Source organism: Onychostruthus taczanowskii, unplaced genomic scaffold (genome assembly GCF_017590055.1).
Source record: "Onychostruthus taczanowskii isolate IOZ18803 unplaced genomic scaffold, ASM1759005v1 scaffold13, whole genome shotgun sequence".
Lineage (NCBI taxonomy): Eukaryota > Metazoa > Chordata > Aves > Passeriformes > Passeridae > Onychostruthus > Onychostruthus taczanowskii.
The window spans coordinates 519,223-538,644 of record NW_024498462.1 but is presented as its reverse complement, the minus strand read 5'-3'; the positions used below and the strand labels follow the sequence as shown (position 1 = coordinate 538,644).

General features: G+C 58.1%; 1 protein-coding gene across 3 annotated transcripts in view; it reads left to right on the top strand.

Moving 5' to 3' along the window:
• MED12 (mediator complex subunit 12) overlaps positions 1-18,486 on the top strand; it is a 77,101-nt gene extending 58,615 nt beyond the window's left edge. Inside the window, exons 43-47 of one of the 3 annotated variants that reach the window (XM_041396355.1) lie at positions 7,091-7,150; positions 9,762-9,911; positions 11,550-11,735; positions 15,608-16,397; positions 16,832-18,486. In XM_041396355.1, the coding sequence (XP_041252289.1) occupies positions 7,091-7,150; positions 9,762-9,911; positions 11,550-11,735; positions 15,608-16,397; positions 16,832-17,669 (2,024 nt within the window). In that variant the 3' untranslated portion in view covers positions 17,670-18,486. Of the gene's footprint in view, positions 1-7,090; positions 7,151-9,761; positions 9,912-11,549; positions 11,736-12,411; positions 12,450-15,607; positions 16,398-16,831 lie in introns of those variants that run through there. The other 2 variants (XM_041396349.1, XM_041396350.1) reach the window with 2 other exon arrangements.
• Positions 18,487-19,422: the final 936 nt, after the last annotated feature.

Genomic DNA, 19,422 nt, shown 5'->3' with positions numbered 1-19,422 from the left:
GGCTCCACTCCTCTGTCTCTGGGGCCCACGGAATGCATCATGCCTTCCTTCTCGCCCAGCACGGCTGGCCCAGAGTTTTCCTCCCATGGCGACGCTCCCTCCCCACCTCCCGCGGTCCCGGGGGCGGTGGGAGGGTAGCAGCGTGGTTGTGATTGCATGCCCACTCCCATCAGTGGAGCCTCCTGTTATTTTGTAGTCTTTTATTCATTTTACAGTAAAACGGATTTCCAAGGAATGCACCCGAAAGCCCAACAAGAAAATATGTAGGAAAGGAGGTATGTAGCAAGCCGACCGGCAGAGAGGCACAGAGAGGAAAGAGAGAGAGAGTGAGAGAGTGAGAGGGTGCCTGGCTGGCCCCTGGCCTGCAGCACTCCTCCAGCACCTCTCTGTGCTGCCACCCGGACTGTGGACCCTCCAAGCAGCCCACCCTGCCACCCCCTGCTTCCCACTGGGAGGAGCCCCACGGATGCTCCGGCCAGCTGGGAGCACAGCTCTGGGGTCAGGTCATGAGGATGCTCATGTTGCTCCAGGCCTTTCAGAACAGCTTCTCCTGGGCTGAGCCTGCACTCCCACCTTCATCCCACTGGCATTGACAGCCTCCTGGGCATGAGGGGTAGCCTCTGATGGCAGGTAGCACTGAAAGACATCCATCCCTTAGGCTGGGTTGCCCCTCTGGGGGGTGTCTGGACCTGCTCAGGGGAGGACCTATGTGATGGGGGACTGCAGTCCATCCTGGGCTGAGCTTTTCCCCCATTGCATCCCTGATCATTTTGCATCCAGAGCTCCTTGGTTAAAAGCATAAAGCCTCTCCTGGCTGTGTAAATGCTGCAGATTCCGCCCTGAGCTTTGTGCCTGCCAAGGCTGCTCCCTATTGGTCACACCCCCATGCCAGTGCCAGTCCTGCCAGTAAGGATTTGGTCTTAGGCCTCCCTGAGCCCTAGCTGCCCCATGGGCAGCCGAGCACCTCCAGTTCAGACACATGTCTGCTTTGCCTTGCCTCCACTGACCTTCCCCCATTGCCCCTAAATGATCCTGTATTCCCAACCAGTGACATGCACAAGGGAGCAGACGTGTACAAACGGTAGCTGGCTGGGCCCCGTGTCAGACAATGCCTCACCCATCCCTCCACAGAGCCCCGTGCAGGCAGGGAGAGCTGACTGCTCTGTGCATCCCAAGATGTACGTGTGGACGGTCAGGCAGCCAAGCTCTTCTGAAAGGCTCAGTACAGGGTGCCTGCCCAGCACAGGCTGCTATCCTGGGCGTCCTGCAGCAGCAGCATCCCTGCATCCCAGCCTCTGTCTCCCTGCACCCCTGGGTTTGGCGGGGCCAGTGCAGCTGGGCTTGGAGGTTTGGGGAGCGCTTTCCTTCCAGCCATTTCCCCCAGTTCTGTTGTTTGGTTTCTTTGCTTTGCTTTTCCTGTTGCTGTCCTGGCTATTCACACGCCATCTCTCTGAGTGCCAAGGCTGCCCCTGAAAGGGCTGGCGCATTAGGGAGTCTCTGCACGCTGCCTCCGGAGCCGGCTGTGCCAGTGATCACCAGCCACTTCAAAGCGCTTCCTCTCCCGGCCCTCCCACCGGCTGCCAGGGCTGGCAGACCCCCGCCACCCCCAGCCCTACAGCCAGGGCCAGGGAAGCAGCCTCCAGGTTACTGCAGAGAAGGGGATGATATCAGGCATGACAAAACACCTTGGGTGTGCTCATCTCCTGGGTTTCCCTCCCTGCTGGCTCTGCTCACGGGCAGGGTTTCTTTGCAGCCCGTCTGCGTTGCCTCTGGTCACCTCCCAGGGAGCTGGTGGGGGACATTCCCTTTGCCCCCACTGGCCTCTGTTGACTCATGGACCAGCAGATGCCCAGTGCCAGCCATGTGGACATCCAGGTGTGGCGTGCCAAGAATTAAAGCACCCAGACACTGGCACTTGCCTCCTGCTCTGGCCAGGCTCTGGTAGCTGTTGGCTTGAATTAATTGAGTCACTTGTGATGAAACACAGAAGCTCCCACACTCCTCATTGTGTATCCTAGGTTAGTAATGCTTGGGGAGAGGGTAATGTACCTGCAGTGCTGATTTCCTCAGGTTGAACATTGACTCATTCTGGAATAATCATGATTACTATTTCTAAGGCCACAGACAAGCTCTCCTCTCACAGAACTGTATTTGGTGGTTGAAAATGCCTCAGCTCCCTACTTACTGGAGTTTTCATGACTGCCACCCCTAAGCTCTGTGTATTTCAGAGCAGACAAAGGACTGAGAATTTATCAGTCATGCTTGTTTATCTCTGGGACAGAAAAACATCCCTGTTTCCTTGCCCAGTTGTCCACAGTCATTTCCTATATGGAAATTTTCTAAATGCCAGTCTCCTCCATACACATTGGTCCCTTCTCTGGTAGCAATACAGGGCAGCAGTGCTTTGAGAGCAGCTAGCCATGCATGGTGCCAGGGGAGCTGACAGCACTGAGGCTCATTTGAGGCTCAGATTTTGCTGCAGAAATAGTGCTGCCCACCCAAAGACCATGTACGCACACAGACACACACCCTGGGAGGACAGTACCTATGTGCAAAATGCAGCTCTGCCCCATGCTTTGTGCTGCCAACACTTCCAGCCTTTTTTTGGCTGTGGTAGATGCCAAGATGATTTTTCCTTCCCTTCCTCACCAGTCTGGGCAATCCTTGCTGCAGGGCATGAGGAGGTGGATGTCATTTTTGGAGGGGAAAAATGTGGTTGCCCTGCACTTAGCAGCTCTTCCTGGTTTTCATTAGCAAATGCCCAAATCTCTCTGGCTGGGACTGCGAAGAGTCTGTGACATTGCAGAGACAAATGTGCAGGTCCAGCATCTTCCTCTGCTGTGTGAGGGTGGCTGGAGCTCCCAGCAGCTCCTGGGCTCAGGGAGCTCTTGGGCAGCTTTTCCACCGCTCTCTAAGAAGCTGACTTGTCCAAGTACCAGCTGAGGCTTCCCTACAGCTGCACGAATTCTGCAGTGCTTCCCTTGCTGGAAGCTTCTTCCCAGCCCCCTCGAAGCCTGCTGCTTTGCAGAGCTGGCCGTGGGCAGCCCACCGCCCTGGTGCTCCGCTTGCACTCCGGGGAGCGATCTGCAAAGGTGAGGGTCGGCGTTTGTGCTGCCGGGGGCAGCAGAGCGTGAGCAGATGCAGTGCTTTTACAGAGGCCGCTCAGGGATGGAGATAACTCGATAACTCCTCTGCATCATTCCGGGCAGGGAGGGGCAGGGCAGCACCGGGGTGTGCTGCAGTCCCGGAGCGAGGGCCGGTGGCTGGGAGGGCTCTCAGACACAGGTCCCAGCTGAGCTGTCCCTGCCTGTGGGGCTGTGCAGCGTTCTTGGCCCTGTCCCTTGTCACTCCCAGAGAGGCAGCTGAGATGCTGTGGCTGGCAGCAGGTGTCCATTTGGGTGCATGTATCCATCAGAGGCTCTGCTCCCTGCAGCATCCTGGCTGCTTTGCAGGAGTGGGTGCCCCAGGGAGCTCCCGCTGAGGAGAGGGTGCTGGAGCTGCCTATGGGTGCCCTGAACAGACTTTTGGAACTGGAAAGGTGTCATCTCAGGCTCCTGCTCTTCTCTTATCCACACCATGCTGAGAATGAAGGCTCAAGAACTGAGGCTCCTTACCCTGCTTTATCTCTATTTGCACTGCTGTCAGTGCTGTTGGTATGGTTTACTTAAGGTAGAATAAATTCAGCATGGATGCCCCTGTTTCAGGCAAAGTGATTTTTCTTTTTTTTAACTAAAGTTGAACTTAAATCTTCCTAGTGGTTCAGATAAGAGCGTATGCATCCTTCCTATCGGCCTGAACAATGTCACTTTGCAGTCAGCTTAAAGTGAAGTGGCAGACAACAGACATTCACCTCCTGGGTTAGTGGAAGGTGTTTTTGATGGGTAAGGAGAATAAGAGCCATGAGCCCCTTTAGTTTTTCCAGCTGTGAGTCCATAGGCTTAAATCCATCCTCATGAGAGTGGGTGCTGCTGCAGGGCTCTGCGTGGTGATGTTTGTTAGAGCAGAGGAAGATCTCCTGGGCTGGGTATCCCTGAACATGGCAGGAGCCAGTGGAAAGTGTTCCTGGGTGAGGGAAGTGAAGCTGTGGTTGCTCTCACGAGCTGTGGGGCATTGGTGGGTTGTGCTGGAGGTGAACACTGCAGCAAGGGCAAAAAGCCCCCTTGGTCACAACAGTCGGTGTTGGCCATTCCCACCCTGGCACCTTCCTGCTGATGGGTGAGGCTTGTGCTTTGCATCTGCCACACACACATGCCACTGCTGTTCTCCTTCCCCTGGCCTGCATCACTGCTCTCCTGCTTTGCTTAGCTTCCCAAGTGCTGCTTTCTGCCGTCTCTTCCACAGTGCCTGAAGCTCAGGTTGCTGGAGGCTTGTCCCAGCCATCCCTAAGCTCTGCAGCAGCAGTCTCCAGCTGGATCCCTCCCTGCTCAGCTAGGACAGTTGCTCAGGTCACAGAGATGTTGTCCACTGCCCTCTTTTACAACCTGACAAGTCCTCATAGGTGATTCCTCCATTCTCAGCTGCACAGAGACTTTTGTCCCTGAAGGAGACCAGGCTGGAGGGCTGCAGCCTGGCCAGTCCCAGGGCTTTAACAGCACCAGGGCCTTTGGCAGTGGAAAATGATCTCCAGCTGCCTGTGGTCAGCTTCTCAACTCTGAAGGATGGTGTGGATCACATCACTGGCTGTGGTCTTCATTAGAGAAAAATCCCTATCCCTTAGAAGTACCAAGAGGTGGGTGCATAGCACTGGTTAGCAAATACTGCATGAGTACTTTGTCATTTAAGTGCTTTCTGGGCTTGCAGCTCTTCCTAATGAAGACACAGTAGGTCAAGCTTGCAGCCTCCTGCAAAGAGGCTGAGTGGCTGCACATGCCCAGCCAAGTGTGTGGCTGGGGGTGGGCTGGGCAGGCAGTGTGGGAAGGATGCAGCAGAAGGGGAAGATGCTGGGGCTGAGGTGCTGGGGCAGGAGATGACAGGGATGGGGGTGGTGCTGGGTGGAAAGAGGAGAACGATGTGAGATGCTCAGAGGATGGCTGGGTGGTGAAGCAGGAGGTGAAGGGGTGGGGCTGGAGCATGGTGGGGAACATCAGAACAGCACGTGAGAGAGCTGATCCATCCCTGCCCTTGCAGGAGCAGCTCTACCTCACCTCTTTGTGGCAGTGTGTCCCACCTGGTCTCAAACACCTCCCCAGGCTGCCTCTTCCAGTGCTTCGCTGCCTTTTCTGCCAGAAAGGTTTTCTTCTCATCCTGCCTCCTGTAGCCCCAGGGCTGCCTGAGAGGGACTTGCTGTTCCACCTCACCACCTCACAGTAGTCTTTCATGTGTTGGGATGCTGCTGCAGCTCCCATCATGCCTCTGCTCCCAGCATTCATGTGACCCAGCCTTCTGCAAACTTTTCATGCCTGCTGGATTTTTCCAGGTTTCTGGTTGCTGCTCCTCCAGACTTTCTCCAGCAGGTCATGGCTGCTTAGGGCATTCTATAAGCCTCTCACCCTGATGGAGCTGTCTCACAGCCATTTCAGATCTCTTCCTACCCCATCACAGATTCCTTGTAAATTCAAATCCTGTCCCACTCCATGCCGCCATCTCCATTATCTACCTCCCGTGTCACCTGCAGAATGCCACTCCCAGACTGACTGAGCAGGGCTCCCCAGTTTTGTCTTTTTGACCAGTTTTCTGCATTTAGTCCTGTAGTTCCATGCAGCCACAGGCTTGCCCCTTGCTGGTGGGAGCTTTGCTGGGGGCTGTGAAAGCCCTTGCTGTGACAATGGGAGCTGTTGGTGGTGGCAGCAGGACCCTGGGGTTAGCCAGGTGCCTGGCAGGGTGTCAGAGCCCCTTGTCTCAGGGCAAATCACTGGGCAGTGCAGACACTGTGTGGATAAGTCCTGCCTGGGGGAAACCCTGCTGTCTCCCCAGAGCTCACCATCACCTGGGGAGCTTTTTGTAGCAGGCGTTAGGGAGCAGAGGACTTGCAGGCATTGGTCTGCAGCTCTAAGAGGATGAGAACACCCAGCCTCTTCCTGAAATTCAGAGCTCCAGAGCACAGGGATGGCACCACTTGCCTTTGTGTCTACACTGGCATGCGGTCCTTTGAAGGGTTTGGCCCAGGCCCACGTTTTTCAGCACCCCTGCTCCCTGCCAGCCCCCAGGCCACCTCTCCTGGCTCCTGCTGGCTGCAGTGTGAGGAGTGCCAGGCTCACCGCAAGCCATCCACAACAGCAATCCACATGGGGCTGCTGGGCTGGCCCATGCCCCAGCACTGCAGGTTGGTGAAGGGTCACAGAACATCTGTAAGGCATTCAAGATGGTACAGAAATTAATATGTTTAGGATTCTGCCTTGGTCAGGTCAAGCTGATTGCTACCTTTGAAATCCTCAGTGAAACATGGAACATGTCTTGTAAGGAGGGAGTTGGGCAGGATGGAGCCAAGCAGCTCAGGGGAGCAGCTGTCATGGGGGATCCCTGTGTGCTGTGGTGGTCTCATGCAGTGGTACCAGTGGTTTGTGACCAGGCACAACAAGGAGCCACACACCGTGTGGGGGTGATGGGCAGGAACTGCCCGGTGGTCAGTGGCCATGCAAGGCAACCCTTGGTGTGAGCTCTGCAGAGGACAATTGTCCCCAGGGGCAGCAGAGCTGGGTGCTAGGAGAGGGAGCCTTGCCTGGAGCTGAGGGTGCATGACCAGGTGGAGGCCAGGCTGGGATGCAGGAGGATCAGCAGGTGCTTTGAGACTCATCCACCACCAGCACTGATGCTGTCACAGCCCCACTCGCGTCTTCTCTGCCACCCCAGCCCTCCCCAGGGAGGATCTGGGAAGGGGCCCGGGTGAAGCAGCATTCTGGCACACTCCTGGGGCAGCCCTGCCCGTGCCCAGCACTGCCCTGGCTCTGGGAGAGGTGCAGTGTGAGTAGCCAGCAGTGCTGTGGGGCACAGGCGTGGCCCCACTGTCTCTGCTGTCATGCTATTTTTTTTTTTTTTTTTTTTTTTTTTTTTTTTTTTTTTTTTTTTTTTTTTTTTTTTTTTTTGGTTGTTGTTTTCTTTTTATTTCCTTTTGTTTTCCTTTTTGTTCTGTCTCCTCGTGTTTGGTCCCCAGGAGCCAGCGCTAAGAAACAGGGCGAGGACTTAGCGGATAATGACGGTGATGAAGACGAAGGTATTTCTGTGCTCGAGGCTGCCACTGCATGACACGCAAAGCAGCTCCCGCCATCCGCTGCCACCCCAGGAGCCCTGTGTGTGTCTGTCTGCCGTGCCAGGCAGCTGCGCGGGGCGGGGGGCAGGCTGGCCGGCTGTGCAGGGCACCCAGCACCTTCCCCTCCTCCTGATGGCGGGGACAGCTCATGGGGTTTTTCCGCTTTAGGAGGAGTTTGCTCCCGCTCGGTTGGAGCGAGGGCAGGGAGGAAGCATGGCAGTTTGGGAGGGGAGAAGCCCTCGGGCACCTGGGCCCATTTCACCCTGAGCCCGGTCACATCCCATCTCCAGCCTCATCCCTCCAGAGTCAGTGACATGCATCTGGGAGCCAGCAACCTCCCCATCCACCCTTGCCTGGCCCTGCCCTGGCTGTGCCGGCAGCCTGAGCACTGCCTGATACCCAAAGGGCATCTGGCCATGCGCAGGAGACCCAGGGTCCACTTGGTTTCTGTGAACTTCTCTCCTTCCTCACCCAGTGGAAGTGAGGTCTTGCTTGCAAGCACCAGCCAAGACAGAGCAAGTGGCCTTTCAAGCAGATGTGATTTTAGATGAATGCCAGGACTAATCAAGCTGCAGAATAGGCTATTTTTAGTAAAACAGGGTGGTTTGTCTGCAGGTTATGGAGTCAGCGTGTTTAGCTGCAGAGATGTGATGAGGAGGCAGGAGGAAGGGTTGGCCAGGGTACAGCCCTAATGTGCTGAGGACAGTGAAGCCTCATGGTGTGCAGAAGGCCCAGGGCAGCTCGAACAAGGCCTGGCAGATGGCATTTAAGATCTGGGAAATAGATGAAAAACTTTTTCTTTGGCAGTACTAAAACCCTGTTGTTTACTCCAGCTAACCTGTGCCCCATGATCTCTTGTACCAGGGTGTAAACTGGCGTTCAGCCTAAGTGACTCCACTGTGCTAAATCCACACACACCAAAATGTGCCGCAGCAGCTCTGCGCTGTTTCATTCCTGGTACATCCCTGTACATTGTTGCATTCTGCTGTGAGGAGAGCCCTTTGTAAGTCAGGGAGTGGGTGCAGGATGGAGGAGAAGACACCGGCACAGGCACTGATGTTCCTGCCCCTCACATTTCAAGCAGGTAGTCCTGGAAGAAATTGTCCTGATGTAGCTGTGGCACACAGGCAATGTCTGTCCTGGAGGAGCTGCAAGCACTTTTTGCTGCCTTGGTCTGTGCATTTGTCTGGCTGCATTCTGGAAAATGGGACATATAGTAAAAGAGCCAGCACATGTTTCGGGTTTGGCATAGCCTCATTCCCCTGGAGGAAAGAGGTTTTCTGTATGTGAGGCCACCTTTAGCCACAGCTGGAGGTGAGAATGGCCACAGATACCCACCAGCCTGCAATGGGCAGGCCACAGGGAGGAGTGGACATGGCAGGGGCTAGGTGGGTGTGAGGGAGCACGAGCAGCCCAGCCGGGCACTGGCGTTGGTGTGGCTGTGCCCCAAGGGTGCCAGTCCTGGTGGGACGCTGTGCTGCACTGCTGAGGCAGGCAGGCAGGGAGCAGCAGCTGCCTGGGGCAGCTGAGGCCAAGCAGGCACTGCCAGCCCACCTGAGCAAGGTGCTGGGCGTGAGTGAGCTCAAGGGAGGACAAAGTCCATCGGCCTGGATCGCCAGCCCAGGACAGGGCTGGGCAGCGCAGGCGTGTGGGACCTGGCGATGTCTCCAGGGTGGGGGCAACTGCCTCGTCTGTGTGACATGGGCAGGATGCACCAGGATGTTATTCCCTTGGGGGTGGCCATAGCTCCATCAGGGATCAGCAGCCAGTGGGGCAGAAGGGGCAGGATGTCCCCTGGACAGGAGAAGTCGAGAGAGGGAGCGTGGCTGCTCCCTGTCCCCTAGGCTCCCACCGTCCTTCCTCCCTGGCCCTCGGGGTCCCATTGCCCATCCTCACTCCATGCCTCATGTCCTGTCCTCGTCCAGATGCCGTGCTCACCTCCCTGACACGCACACGTGCATACACTGTCTGCCTCATCACCATGTCTGTGTCTGGGCACTGGGGTGCCGTGGGTTTACATCCAGCCAGGCAGGTCTCTGCCTTCCCAGGGGAATGGGGAGTGGGAGAGTAAGACACTGGAGCACACATCAGTGGCCCCCCCTTCTAGGTCCTGCACACCCCCATCCCTGCCCCCCTCCGCAATGCCAGCTTCCAGGACTCACGGAGCGCTTGGGTCCAGCCAAAGACAGGACATGGGGCTGCATCCTGGGGCTGGACTCTGCAACTCCCACCCACAGCAGACCCGATCTGGCTCCCACACCGTGCCAGAGCCCAGCTCCGGGGAAGAGCAGCGGGGTCCAGCCAGCATCCCTCCCTCACGTGCTCAGACCCCTGAGGGGACAGCAGTGTGGGGACAGCGCAGCAATTGCCACCTCCTGGAGAGGGGCTGGCAGGGTTGGTTCAGTGGTGTTTGGCTTTGGGGGTCCATGCTGTGGCCCCCAGGAGAGCTCTGGCTTTGGCTCCTGAGCCCCCTCCCTGGTCCTGGCAGCTGGCATTGCCCTTTACTCGGTCTGCCTGCGGGGCAGGGTGCTGCGGCCAGCGGTGCGGCGCCGTGTTTAACCACCTCTCCTTCCAGACATCCGGGACAGCGGGGCCAAGCCGGTGATGGTCTACATCCATGGTGGCTCCTACATGGAGGGCACGGGGAACATGATAGACGGCAGCATCCTGGCCAGCTATGGCAACGTGATTGTCATCACCCTGAACTACCGCGTTGGAGTGCTCGGTATGGGCTGGCTGTGCCCTCAGCACAGGCACTGGCACAGCCCTTGTGCCTGACGGGGCTCGCACCGGCAGGAAAGGGGTGGAGGGGGGCGTGGGGCCCGCGGGATGTGCTGTGGGCACTGCCCCTGCCCTCTGCCCTGCCAGCCCAGCGGGTGCCACGTGGCAGAGCCCCCAGCACACGGTCGCAGCCTAGGCTGGGTCCTGGCACCAGCCCCCCCTGGCTCATGTACACAAACTGAAAGCAAATATTGGTTTGTGGTTAAATGAATAATAAATGTGTTTACCCAGCATCTCCTCCTGAGAGGGCTCAGACGGGTGAGGTGCCAGCGGGTACTGCCTGGCTGTCCTGGGGACCTGGCAGCTCTCCCTCCCCGGGCACAGGCAGCCTCCTGTGCCAATTGCTCTGCTGGGACCCCCTCAGCAACCCCCCGTGACGTGGCTGTCTGCAGTGGGGACCACAGAAGGTGTCACGTGCCATGCAGAGGAGGGTGGCAGTCCTGTTTCCAAAAGCACTGGTGACTTAGAGAGGCAAAATGATGACAGAGGGTCAAGAGGCAGTGCAGTCCCCTGCCTGAAGCAGCAGAAACCCCCAGGAGCTGAGACACAGGACGCTTGTGTGCAACCCCACTGCTGCTTCCCTTGGCAGTGTGAGAACACGGGGTGTAGAGGTTTGGGCACAGTCCTTTCCAAGCCAAGCTGCTGGCTCTCTTCCCGGCCATCCAGCCTAGCATGGTGCTCTCCCTTGGGCTCCTGCCTGGTACCTGGGGCAGCACATTTTTCTAATGGCTTCCAGAGCCCATAGTTTCATGTGGAAGATGAAACCTTTTAATGTTAAAAGTCCTAAAATGGATGGGTGCAAAGATAAGACACATGAGTCACAATACTGACATTAGACTTAAGTGGTGCCTTCATCATTTCCATTGAGGTGGTGCACCACACCCAGCCAGACCACCTCCAAGTGCCAGCACAGCCCTGGGGCCCCTCCCTGTGTGTTGGGGTTACCTGCCTGGATTTTACCTCGGGCCCCTCAGGTTTTGGCTTCCTGCTTAAAGTCAAAGCAAACGAAAGAGTGATAACTTATCTTGGGTGTTTCCTGTGCTATTGAAAGCATTTCTCGCCTTTTTCCTCGCTGAGAGCCCTTGTATTTTAAGCTGCAGTCGGTTCCTCTCTGCCCAGCCCACCTCCTGACACTTACAGAGCCTCCCTCAGTCCACGCTAGTCCATGGAAAGCATTGGCTGTGCTCACACTAGCCCTGCCTGCAGCCACTGATGCTTTCTGAGCTTTCCTTGGAGCTTGTGTGAGATGTCTTGAGCTGTTCTAGCACGGGTGGTGCTAGGTGGGTAGGACAGAGCTTTGTGCTCTTTACCCTGTCACTGCTTGTTGTTGGCCTTGGCCAGAGAGGCTCCCCGAGGCTGGCAGCCGCTCTCAGCCTTTTTTCACCCCTCTGTGCTCTGCAGAGGGTGGCTGGAGCTCAGTGGTGTTCCTGCTCCAGCTTAGAACTCACAAAACTCTCTTGGTAGCATGCTCTCATGGTGGGATAGGGTCCCACAGAGGCTGCCCTAGGTCTGGGGAAGGGGGGTGGGAAATCAGGACTTTGCCTGTTTCCTCATCCCTAACCGGGCTCCCCTTGGCCCTCAGGGTTCCTGAGCACGGGGGACCAGGCTGCCAAGGGCAATTACGGGCTGCTGGACCAGATCCAGGCGCTGCGCTGGGTCAGCGAGAACATCGCCTTCTTCGGGGGAGATCCCCTGCGGATCACCGTCTTCGGCTCGGGCATCGGCGCCTCCTGCGTCAGCCTGCTCACCCTCTCGCACCACTCGGAAGGTAGGTGTCACCGCGCCTGAGGCTGCTGATGCTAACCCGGGAGGGGAGCCCACCCGCGTCCTGCTGCCGGCCTAAAAAATCAGGGCTGCTTTCTAATCAGTCACTGCTGAGAGCCTGGACCAGGCTGGGAGGCAAAACCTTCTCATCAGGGGCAGAAGGAGGCCACGGCAGAGCAAGTGGGATGGAGTGGGTGCTCCCCCTGCACAAGGCTGCAGCCCAGGGCCTCCCCTTGGCATGGGGAGAGGTGGGGACCCCTCCTGTGGTGTCCTGCCCTGGTGCTCAGGTGTTCCTAGTGCAGCTGGGCATCATGCAGGGCACTGGGAATACCTTTCCTAGCACTGATCTCAGTGCTAGGAAAGGAATTCACACTGGAATAGAGGGGAAGACAGAGCACCCCAGACATCCCTCCTGAGCCCGGGGAGGGATGGAGGGCCCTGTGTTGTGAGACTGGCAGAGCTGGAAGTGCTGCACTTAGCAAAACACAGTAATATGATTAATATCTGTAAATATAGCAGAGTGTTTACTCTAAATAAAGAAGGGAATTATTTATGCTAAAAGACTGTGTTGGAATAAGAGCAAATGCATGTAAACCACCTGCAAAGACATTTACATCAAGTACTGAGGGGGAGAAAAATTAACTGTGAGACTGGAGGTGTTTTTGATAAATTTCCTACAGGAAATTATAGGAACAAAGGCTGAACTGGATATAGTCCACAGGGGAGCAGCCTGCCAGGGACCTGTTCACGAGCTTTATATGAGGGTGCAGCCATCTTCCAGTGCTGTGTCCCCAGGTGTGGTGCTGAGGAGAAAAGGACATGTGTGAGCAGCGGACATGGGCATGAGTCTGTCCTTCAGAAGCACACAGCAAATTGCACTCGAAGCTGAAGAGCTGCTTCCCTGCTCAACAGCCTGGGAATCACACAGGAATGGAGACCTCCGGAACCTCAGCAGGGCTGATGGCTGATGATGGGGAGTCTTTTACAGGCTGAAAGCTCCTGCAGAAGGAAAAAGTGTTTTCTCTGCCCATATTGAGTGTGAAAGGCTGGAGAGGGAACACTATGTGTAATGCATTCTCAATGCTTCTAAGGGTACTCCTTTCCATCATAGGAGTGCAGGAGTGTGTGCTTGGCTGCCCAGGTGGCCCCAGCCTCTTGCAGGGGTCCAGACTGGAGCAGCATGGAGAGAGGCTGAGGGTGGATTGGAAGGGCTGCTCCTTGTGACTTTTCAGCCATGAAAAATAGTCCTGCCAGTATATGCACTTCTCAGGTGATGCTACACAACGCCACTAAGCCCTGCACATGCATGGCGAATCCTTTGCTGCCCCATGCAGCCCCAGTGCCCCTGGTGTGGCCCCCCTGCACTCAGAGGTGCTGGGTGCCCTCGCTGCTGGGGCAGGGGAGATGCTGCTGGCTGTGAATGCTGTGAGGCAGGAGGGGAGTGCTCAGTGCTGCAGCCAGTGTCTCATAAAGCCAAACGGCCGTAAAATGACCTCAAAAAATTCCCTGTGCCAGAGCACCCATATCCCCAGGGATGTGTAGCTGGCTCTGGAGCAGTGCTAAGTTGCAGCTTGCAGAACAGGTGGGTTTGTTTTTACTGCATCAAAATAAAACTTCTACTGATCACAAGCTATTAATGAAGCTGCTGATTTGTGTCTGCTCTACCAGGTGCTGCAAGAGACAGACACTGGAGACTTGGTACAGCACACACTGGCTGCTGGGGAAATCCACAGCTCCCTGCCAGCTTCAGGCCTTGTAGGGTCACTCTGATTTCTCATCAGTGACCAAAGTGCCATTTTTCTCTCCAGCCAGCCATACCAGGGCAGGAGCAGTCTGTGCCAGGCAAACTTTAAGTGCTTCATTTGCCCCATCTTCTCCGTGGGGGCTTCTGCCCTTTGCAGTCAGCCCTCCAGATCTCAACTGGACAAGGCACCCAGCACCCTGCTTTGAGCAGGGCTTGGCCCAGACACCCCCAGAAATGTTTCCAGTCTCAGCTACTGGGCAAAGCAAAGAGGAAATCAGGATCTGGCAGCAGCTGGTGGCAGTCTGCATCCCCAGCCACCTTCTGGCACAGCCCTGGCCCCAGCACTTGATTCCACTACCCTGTGGCAGCCAGTCCTGCATGAGGCTGGGTGTGTTGGGACCCTCACCGTGGAGGGGAACAGGAAGGAAAGGCAGAACTTCGCCTTCTTTCTGGGCCTCAGCAGGCTGGAGAGGTCCAATGTGGAGTGCAGGGTGCTGGTGCCCCCCTGGTACTTGTCAGGCTTCAGTCAGGTGCTGGCATGGAGCGGGAGGACTTGACGAGTCCGGGCTCTCACAGAGTCCTGGCTCCTCCTGGGTCAGGATGTGGCCATGCAGAGACATGGCAAAGGGGCTCCATCAGGGACATGACCAGCTGATAGTGACATCAGCTGCCCTGTTCTTCCCCAGGCAGTGGTGGGCAGGGCCAGAGCCCAGCCTGGTGGGTCTGTCTGGGAAGTGATGCTGCTGGCAGGGCGCAATAGCTGCTGCTGGGACAGCATCTCCAGGGAGCCAGGAAACCCCATCCTGGCTCCTTGGCACGTGGATGATGGCGCAGAGCAAGCAAACCCATGGCCAGTCTCCAGCCTGTAGGCTGGGTATGGCTTTCTAGGGCACCAGGAGGTGACAAACGGAGCTTGTGACTTCTCTTTGTCCCAGTGCATGGGACTGTACGTCAGGTACTTGGCAGAGTGAGGACTGTGCGTGCAGACAAGGGCTGTGGACATGGTGGCTGGGAGCCAGGAGCCTCTGAACACTTCTGTTGCAGGAAGGTGCTGGTCTGCTTCCCTGCAGAGTGGCAGAGCCTTGGTTGCACAGGGGTTCTCTGCATTTCAGGGTGCCAGGGGCAGCCCCATGGGCACCACACTGCTGTGCCAGCACCGTTCAGGGGTCACCTGGAACAGTCCCTCACGGAAAGCAAGTGCTGGGGTCTGGCAGGGGAGCAGGCAGCACTTGGGGTGCAAAGAGGGCTGGTCGGAGAGCAGGGACCCCTGGGTGCACCCCGGACTGGCTGCCTTTCAGGGCCCAGAGGCTCTGCTTCCTCACCACCCTTTGTATTCTGAGCACAAGCACCATTGACATGGGACTGGAGCGAAGCCACGCATTTCTCTGCCTGGGCCAGGGCCTTTGTGGCCTCGTTTTCCAGGGCGAAAGTCCACTCCCTCTGTGTTCCTGGTGGCAGAAAGGCCCTCTTTGTGCATCTGGCAGCGTGCTCCTGCAGGGCCGGATTGGCACTGAGCAGCCCCAGCTGGGCAGGAAGCAGCAGGGAGGGGGTGGAGGGGGACTCTGACAAAGCGCTGGGGTGGGACACGGCAGGGTTAAGTGTCCCCAAGCAGGCATTAACCCTCCCACTGCTGCCAGCCCACAGCCTGGCTCCACAGTGGAGCAGGTGCCAACCTGGGCTGGAGGATGCTGCCGAGCCAGGGCAGCGTGTGCCCCTCAGGGGCCCAGGCAACTCATCCTTGGGGTGGCTAGGGTAGCACAGGCTGCTTGGCAAGGCCAGGCCGTGATGCAACCATGGCCCCTCTTCTCCCCACACCAGGACAGGGATGCTGGGTCATCCCCTGCAATGGGATTCTCAGGGAGTACAGCAGCCCTTGGTTGATTCCGGGAGCACCCACTTGCATTCCCAGCTGTCATCCTGCCATCCCCACAGCAGCCCTGAGCTGAGCCCGCTGTGTGAGCCCAGCTCAGCAGGCAGCACAGCTCAGTGACAAGGCCGCGTGTGGGCTGGAGTGCTGGGTCCTTGCAGGGGCACAAGAGCATCAATGCTTTCTCCATGCTGCATCCTGCAGTGCAGCACTGGGATGCTGGAACCCTGCTGAGAGCTTCCTCCACTCCCTGCCTGTATTGCAGGTCTCTTCCAGAGAGCCATCATCCAGAGCGGCTCCGCGCTCTCCAGCTGGGCAGTGAACTACCAGCCTGTGAAGTACACCAGCATGCTGGCTGACAAGGTGGGCTGCAATGTGCTGGACACCGTGGACATGGTGGACTGCCTGCGGCAGAAGAGTGCCAAGGAGCTGGTAGAGCAAGACATCCAGCCAGCCCGCTACCACGTGGCCTTCGGGCCAGTCATTGATGGGGACGTGATCCCGGACGACCCAGAGATCCTGATGGAGCAGGGCGAGTTCCTCAACTATGATATCATGCTGGGGGTCAACCAGGGTGAAGGGCTGAAGTTTGTGGAGGGCGTGGTGGACCCTGAGGACGGCGTCTCGGGCAGTGACTTTGACTACTCAGTCTCCAACTTTGTAGACAACTTGTATGGCTACCCTGAGGGCAAGGACACCTTGAGGGAGACCATCAAGTTCATGTACACGGACTGGGCTGACCGGGACAACCCCGAGACACGCCGCAAGACTCTGGTGGCCCTCTTCACTGACCACCAGTGGGTAGAGCCATCAGTGGTGACGGCCGACCTGCACGCCCGCTATGGCTCCCCCACCTACTTCTACGCCTTCTACCACCACTGCCAGAGCCTGATGAAGCCTGCATGGTCCGATGCAGCCCACGGGGATGAGGTGCCTTACGTGTTTGGGATCCCCATGATTGGCCCCACAGACCTCTTTCCCTGCAACTTCTCCAAGAACGACGTCATGCTCAGCGCTGTGGTGATGACCTACTGGACCAACTTTGCCAAGACAGGGTGAGTGGGGATGGGTGCCGTGCCTCGGGGGTCTGCACTCACTGCAGCTGTACTCCCTGGGGCTGTGCTGTGGTGGTGAGGGGGTTAATCATGCCCAGTGTAGGACACTGAGCTCCCTGTGCCCAGAGGTCCCTGTGTGCTGCACCTTCACTGGGGCCATGGTATCAACCACAAAGCAAGAAGCTTAGATCATGGCCAGCGCCTGGGAGAAGACCCAGCCAAGCCGCAGGGGTGGGGAGGCTTGTTGGCCCTGGTTATCTTGGGTGAGACATGAGCCAGGGTTGGGTGCTGCCCAGTCATTCAAGACCTTTTGCCAGCCCAACCTGTGCCGCCACTGGCAAAGATCCCCTCAGTTTCTGTCTCTGCATTCAGCTCTCCCTCTTTGTTTCTTTGGCTTTTCCCAGTGCTAGTTCTGTTCTGCCTGTGTTTCACAGGGACCCCAACAAGCCTGTCCCCCAGGACACCAAGTTCATCCACACCAAGGCCAACCGGTTTGAGGAGGTGGCCTGGTCCAAGTATAACCCCCGTGACCAGCTGTACCTGCACATCGGGCTGAAGCCACGGGTACGCGACCACTACCGGGCCACCAAGGTGGCTTTCTGGAAGCACCTGGTTCCCCACCTGTACAACCTGCACGATATGTTCCACTACACCTCCACCACCACCAAAGTGCCACCACCCGACACCACACAGAACTCCCACATCACCCGTCGGCCCAACAGCAAGATCTGGACCACCAAGCGCCCCGCCATCTCGCCCGCCTACAACAGCGAGAACGGGAAGGAGAAGTGGAGCCCAGAGCAAGAGGCGGGCACGCTGCTCGAGAGCCCCCGTGACTACTCCACCGAACTGAGCGTCACCATCGCCGTGGGCGCCTCCCTCCTCTTCCTCAACGTGCTGGCCTTCGCAGCCCTCTACTACCGCAAGGACAAGCGCCGGCAGGACACGCACCGGCAGCCCAGCCCCCAGCGCGGTGCCTCCAACGACATCGCCCACGCCCCTGATGAGGAGATGCCCTCCTTGCAGGTGAGCCAGGGGCACCACGAGTGCGAAGCTGTGCCATCCCACGACACCCTGCGCCTGGCCGCTCTGCCCGACTACACCCTCACCTTGCGCCGCTCTCCGGACGACATCCCGCTTATGACCCCCAACACCATCACCATGATCCCCAACTCGCTGGTGGGGCTGCAGACCCTGCACCCCTACAACACCTTCACCGCCGGCTTCAACAGCACGGGGCTTCCGCACTCACACTCCACCACCAGGGTATAGCTGCCCGCCGCCGGCGCACACGCATGCACGCACGCACACACACGCAGCAGACACTGGCAGAGGGACCGGCGGGGCCCACGGAGCCCCCGGACGGAGGGGCAGCGCCCACGGACGGTGCAGCTCCCAGCCCAGAGACCTGTGGGGTCCCAGAGTGGCCCCAGCGCTTTCTTTTGTTCCTATCTAACTTTTGAGAAGTGCTTTGACTCTCCTGGCCTCAGGACCCCGTGGGTTGCCCCGGGACGCCAGTGGGGTGCAGGAGGGACACGGTGTAGTCCTGCACAGCCCACCCGTGCAGGTGGGCAGGGGTACCCCACTGTCAGTGGCCACGGGGTTCCCAATGCCGTGGCTGTGCCTCCCAGTGGGGCGATCACATCCCCGGTGCTGAGCCCACCGAGCACCCTGGGACTGACAAGGAGCGGGACCGGGCATTCCTCTCAGCCAGTGCCCAGTCATCCCCAGGCATCTTGGCGGCCCTGGAAAAGGCTCCTTCACTGTGCTGAGAAGTGGCCCCAGGCCATGGTGCTATAGGCAGAGGGAACGGGCAGAGTCCAGGGACCTGGCCTTGTGCTGGATGCAGGCGCTGGGGCTGGTGCCGGGGCTCAGGGACCCTGGGAATGGGGCCCTGAGCTGGAGACTTGGCACCTCTGCCCCTCTTTGCGCTGCAGAGAATCTCTTTTGTGTCAGTCATTTCTCTTTGCAGAGACGTTTTTTAAGCAGATCTTTAGTTCTTTACACACTAACGGAGTCGCCGCGTTTTGTCCTTTGTAAAGATTTTAAAACCAAGTGTTCTTGATATAAAATAAAAAGCCAGTTAGAAGCCAGCGTGTGCGCACGGTGCCGGCCCCCCATGGCGCCCGCCTGCCGTGGGTGGGCACCAGGCAGGGCAGTGCCTCCTGCACTGTGGGGCTGCGCTCTTTTGTATTTTTTGATATTCTCCCTCCTCTGTCACCCGTGCCCACGTATCTCAGCCAAAAAGCCCATCCAACGGCCTGCCTGCGAGCACCCCCGCCCCGGTCCCTCACTGCCACACTGGCCAGTGCCACCCACCGCCCCGTGTGGGCATCACCTGCTCCGAGCACTGTCTGTTCACTCCCATGAACCCAGGACAGCCCCTCGTGCTCCTCACCCTGCCCTGCTCCCCCAGGAGCATCCCACATCCCTTCACCACTGCCCCAGGGCTGTGCTGTGCCCTCCCTGCCCATGCTTGTTGCCCAAAAGCAGAGCCAGTGGTTTGCAGCCTGCGGCAGGAGTGGGGTGACAGGAGCAGGGTGAGCTGCTCACCAGCATCAACTCTGCCTCCTAGGTTGCTTCCACTGGGACCTTCACCCCATCCTGGGGTGACCCCAGCTCTGGCATCCAGGATGTGCAGCTGGAACAGATGCCTGGGTAGGGACTGTGGGGGTGATGCAGCCTGTGTGGGGCTGGGAGCACGTGTGCTGGGGCTGGGGCATCTGCTGTGGCCACCGAGCCACACGTGGCTCTAGGCAAGTGGCTTTGGTGTGGTCGGGCATGGAGAAGGAGCTGCAGGGGATCCCACGTGGGTACCCCAGTCTCAGCCCCCAGGGTGAGCACTAGCACCTGGGGCCTGGGGAGGCAGGAGAAAGGGACAGGTCCTTGTGGGGACACCATATCTTGTCCCTGTGCAAGACGGTCCGGCTGGCAGACGCTGCCCGTGCTGGCGGCCGTGACGCACCGGTGCCGGCTGGCCCTGCTGCCCGGGGCCAGCGCATCGATGGCCCCGCTGGCCCTGCTG